Source organism: Cyprinodon variegatus, unplaced genomic scaffold, assembly GCF_000732505.1.
Source record: "Cyprinodon variegatus isolate N-32 unplaced genomic scaffold, C_variegatus-1.0 Scaffold507, whole genome shotgun sequence".
Classification (NCBI taxonomy): Eukaryota; Metazoa; Chordata; class Actinopteri; order Cyprinodontiformes; family Cyprinodontidae; genus Cyprinodon; species Cyprinodon variegatus.
In genome coordinates this window covers 401,285-406,081 of record NW_015150960.1, presented here as the reverse complement: position 1 = coordinate 406,081, position 4,797 = coordinate 401,285, and the positions used below count along the sequence as shown (strand labels likewise).

General features: G+C 36.0%; 1 protein-coding gene across 2 annotated transcripts in view; it reads right to left on the bottom strand.

Moving 5' to 3' along the window:
* The window catches only part of LOC107094806 (coiled-coil domain-containing protein 106-like), a 9,163-nt gene that overhangs the window by 3,894 nt on the left and 472 nt on the right, over window positions 1-4,797 (bottom strand). Inside the window, exons 2-4 of one of the 2 annotated variants that reach the window (XM_015390652.1) lie at window positions 1,162-1,374; window positions 749-958; window positions 469-675 (exon numbers count right to left, since the gene is read on the bottom strand). In XM_015390652.1, the coding sequence (XP_015246138.1) occupies window positions 469-675; window positions 749-958; window positions 1,162-1,369 (625 nt within the window). In that variant the 5' untranslated portion in view covers window positions 1,370-1,374. The remainder of the gene's footprint in view (window positions 1-468; window positions 676-748; window positions 959-1,161; window positions 1,375-4,797) is intronic. The other variant, XM_015390651.1, reaches the window with a different exon arrangement.

Sequence of the window (4,797 nt, the reverse complement as noted above, 5' to 3'; positions counted from 1 at the left end):
TTTCATCCTGGACACTACAGAAAATGGGCTTAAAGTGTTAAAAACCGGAATTCTCCTTTAAGGAGCTTCAAATTGCCTATAAGAACTTGCAGTTTAACTATTTGAAATAAAGTTGGTTGGAGTAAACCACACAGCATGCCACAACTGCCAAATATGGAGGTGAAGGAGTGGTGGTGTGGGTTTTTCATTTACTTTTACTGTTCTTTCTTCTTTTCAACAAAACTTTATTTGTTTATAAGCATTAGTATTAATGTGCACATATACACGTTTTAATGTTCTCGATCATCATCTTTATATAGGGTAGGTTTTAGTGCAAAGAACAAAAAACTCAACTCATTCTCAACCTGATACAGAATAACAATTTTTTTCATTTGGCGCTTTTATGAAAAGCAGCTTTGTTTATTAGAGAATATCCAAAGTGCTGCCATAGATTTGCTGCAGTACTACAAGAACAGGGATAACAGTTACCTCTCTTCCTGCTGTAGTCCTTCCCTTTCTTCGATCTCTTCTTGTCCTTGTGGTGTTTTCTCCGTCGGTGCTCACTTGAAGCTGCAGACATTTCAGAGCAGTCTGATCCCTCTGATCCGCTCTCGCTGCTGGCCGAGGAGGAAGAAGAAGCTCTTTCCCTCTTTCGAGATTTGCTTTCTGAATGCTGTACTTTGCTTGGCTTAGGAGCTAAAGAGGTACAACAAAAACACTCAGTCCATTGAGACACTTTTTTTCTGCTTGACTTTAAGCATTGACTGACCTTCAGCAGCTGAGCTGGGTACAGCAAATGGTGCAACGGAACGATTGATTGTGAGATTTTCGATCTGACTGCGCAGAAACTTTCGGTCCTGCATCAGGTCCTCCACCTGCCGCTCCAGTGTAGCAATGCGCTCCTGTTTGCTCTCCAGCATGCACTGAAGCTTTGTGATGGTTAGCAGCACCCTTGGCGGTAAGCCCTCAAATGATGAAGCTGCAGCGGACAAATTCCATCAGGTGAGGAAATATCAAATGCCAATAAATAAAAGTATTTTGTTAGAATTTGGTACAACTTGAATAAAATGACAGAAAACAAACAAAAATGCATTAAAGCTCATTCAGATGATATACCTTTTATTGGATTAAGTTATAAAAATGTGTGCATGGCTGCTACCAGCTGATCTAAGCAGCTCTCACCAGACATGGCGCTGCTAGGAGTGTTGTCCTGAACGGCATCGGAGGAGGTTCCACCTTGGAAGTTCTCCCATTTGATAATCCGGAGCTCATCCTGCTCTTGTTTCAGCCAGCTAGAAGAGCCGAGCCGGTCCTTGGACCTGACGGAGCTGGAGTCGATCTCCACACATGGAGAATAACAAGCTGGCTCCTGCTGCCACATGGACGACATCTATTCTAGCCAGGGCACAGACAGAAAAAAAAAAAAAAAACATTTTCTGAAGTTATCAGGACATTTTTCAGTTTTGTTTTCTTACAGCTATATATTGTTTTTATATTCGGTGTGTTAAGAGCGATCGAGTCTGCTCAACCACCCCGAATCAGGAAAATCCAACATGGTAAACTGTCTTGGTCCAATATCCTGTAGTGTTTGGTGTTTAAATCAGATGCTGCAGATGGAAAACCTGAACTTTTGCAACTAAACGCAGACACCACCTCAAAGCTTGTGGAACTTTAGCCAGCCGCCTGCCGCAGTGGCAAGCAGCTACCACAAGGTGTCTCTAAGACAGCTGGCCACCTGGCACTTCTATTGCTGTTTAAGGGCCAACGGTTTGATTATGGGGTTATTTAATACATGTTCTATATTTACTTTCCATTAATGATGTGCTGAATTCACATCATTTCAAAAACATTTTTAAACAATTGAATTAAAAAAATGATAAGGTAACTGTGTGAGTTGTTTGACTTGTGATAAGAAAAACTAAATGCAAAGAAGATGAAAGCGAGGACACAGTGGCAGCAATGGTGGCTAAGACCTTTTCTCATAGAAGGCAAGAAGTTATCTGAGATTCACCCATGATTGCCGTTTTTAAAACCAGGTGGCCAGCTCCCTTCAGTTTATATGAGGTAACTGAATAAACAATGTTGTACATATTATATGTACATACATTAAATTCAATAATAGTTTGGAAATATTTTTGGGGGGGTTATTTCTCCCTTGTATTAATTACTGTTGCATCATGTTTCAAGCCTGATTTGCCACCATCTCAAGTTACAACATAGGGATTAAGCTATAGTTGAATGGGAAAAATTGCTAAATCTGTAGGTAGAACTCAAAAATGTTTCCAAATTGTTTTTTCAAAGATTTGGTGGACAATTACAATTGTTATACTAATGGGTTGTTTTAGTACATTGATGGTTAAATTCCTCTTCTTGTGCCACGTTAATTGCTGAGTTCAAGAGGATAACAACAGTCGGTTTGCTGCCAAAAAAGACCAAGAGCATCCTGATGCCTCTGACGTAAGTAAGACATTTTGGAACGAGGGGGAACTTTTTCACAGTATAAAAAAATTATTTGTGATTCTAGGTTTTGGTGGATTGAATGTGGAAATGTGCCGGCCTGGCAAAATATATTTGCTTATATTATCCTTGTGCCTGCGGTTTGGATTTCGTACATGAAAGACGCCTTCCAGCCGCTGATTTATTTTATTTTTCTTGTATGTAGTTGTTTTGTAAAGTCAAATGTTTTTCTTTATTTTCCTCTTCTTTTGCAATGAAATTCAATCTTAAGGAATCCTGTTTGCTGTTGTTTATCCACCACCTGCTCCCAACATGATATCAAGTGTCACAAAATAGGTTGAGAAATCTTTACATTCTTTAGAACAAATGATGTCATAAATTGACTTATTGAACTAGTGATTTTCATACGACTGAAAGGACTCTCGACAAGTGATTGAAAGGCGCTATTGTTTTGTATCATTTTAAAATATAGTTGTACCTACCGCATTAAATTGTTTCACCTACACTGCAATCAAATATGGATAAATATGTAGAACTAACCTTAAAAAGTTATGTTTGAGCTACCTGTAGTAATTAGCTAACTGTAATGCCAACTTTTGTTTACTCGGTATGTTTACATTAATTTCACTCAACAAAACTGTCCTTTGCCAAATGAGCATGTAATAATTGGGTGGAAATGCTTTCCATAAATTTTGTATGTTAAACCAACTGATTATTAAGTTTGGCTTAACCCTTGTAATTGAGTAATAGAAACACCAACACCTTATGTTGAACCAGCATGTTTACACTGATGTCAACCAAAAGGAAAACATTCTTGCTAAATAAACATATTATGATTAGGTGGGAATACTTTCCATTATTTTTTTATGTTCACCCTACAAATTCTTTTGACAGTAGCATGGTTCCTCTGAACATAATACTCTTTCCTTAATTAACTACGTGACCTAGAAATGATGCCTTTATCGAGTTTCCTCCTATGGCTTTTTTCTTCAGTGCTGTTAAATATTAACATTTATTAATAACTGAAATCAAACAAAAATTTTCCTGCAGGGAAGGGAGCTCCGCATCAACTAAAAAGACAGACTACTGGGACGAAGTTAATAAATGATTAATGATTGTTATGGAAGACAGTTGCTTTGTTTCAACACAGCAGGGAGCAGCTTCCACCTTTGTGCTGACTTAATCCACATCTGTAGAAAAGTTATCATTTTTCAATCCATAGTCACATGAAGATACACATTCCTAAAATATAATTTTCTTTTCCTGCTCCACAACCTGTTAATGGCATGGTCAGAATTATTTGCCATTTTTTTGTGTAGAAAAAGGTAATAAATAAACTTTACATGCACCTGAGGAGTTAAATTCAAATCAACCAAAAGGTCTTTATTTAATAATCTTTAGATATCTATACTACAGATAAACTAATAATAGGGCTTTCAAAGAAATATCACCAAACCTTAAAATATTGTCTGCTGTGATATATGTGGGTTATTTATTTCACATTGATTTGCACACTCATTTAATTAATATAATCTGTGATTGTGCTCGGAAAGCATGTTCCACGTTGGAATTAATAAAGTTAGGGTTTTCATGTTGCTAAATAGATTTTCTATCAGTTTTATTAGTTGGTATTATTTTAGAATTTTTCTTTTCTTGGGTATCGATATCGAGTTTGTAGTTTTAGTATTGTGAAAACCCTAAAAGTTGCAGGTATTTTTAAGGTCGATGCTAATGCAGATTATTTTCAGCTAAAACTAACTGATCCCCATTATTTGCTGCCGATTAATTATGCCAATTTTAGAAGCCAATATTGCTTTTTCCATCTGATTCACATGCCACAAAAAAACAAAACAAAAAAAAGCACAGTGATGACAAATGTCACAGAAGTATTGATTCAAACAAAACAGAAACATTTATTTACAAATAGTAAAAAAAAATAAAAATAACAATGGATAGCAAATATAGGGAGCGACAACACATGCGCTTGTGATCTCAACTTATTCCTGCTAAATGGACAAACAAATCAGCTAAACTAATGCAGGTATTGGTTAATATACACATACATTAAATTATATATATATATATATATATATATATATATATATATATATATATATATAAACCAATATTTTCACATTAAATTCATATTTGATGCATATAAATTTCGTTTACAGGGTTCCATATGTTAAATATGTTTGTGCTTATGGTGCATTCACGGACACAGGTGGTGCGTTCAGGTGTTTGATGCCTGGATATCAGATTACCGATGAAAAGCGAACGTTAAACATAAACAGACTAATTTATCATTAGTATATATTTTTTCTTCTTATAACAGGGGCTTAAAGTCACATTTATAGACAC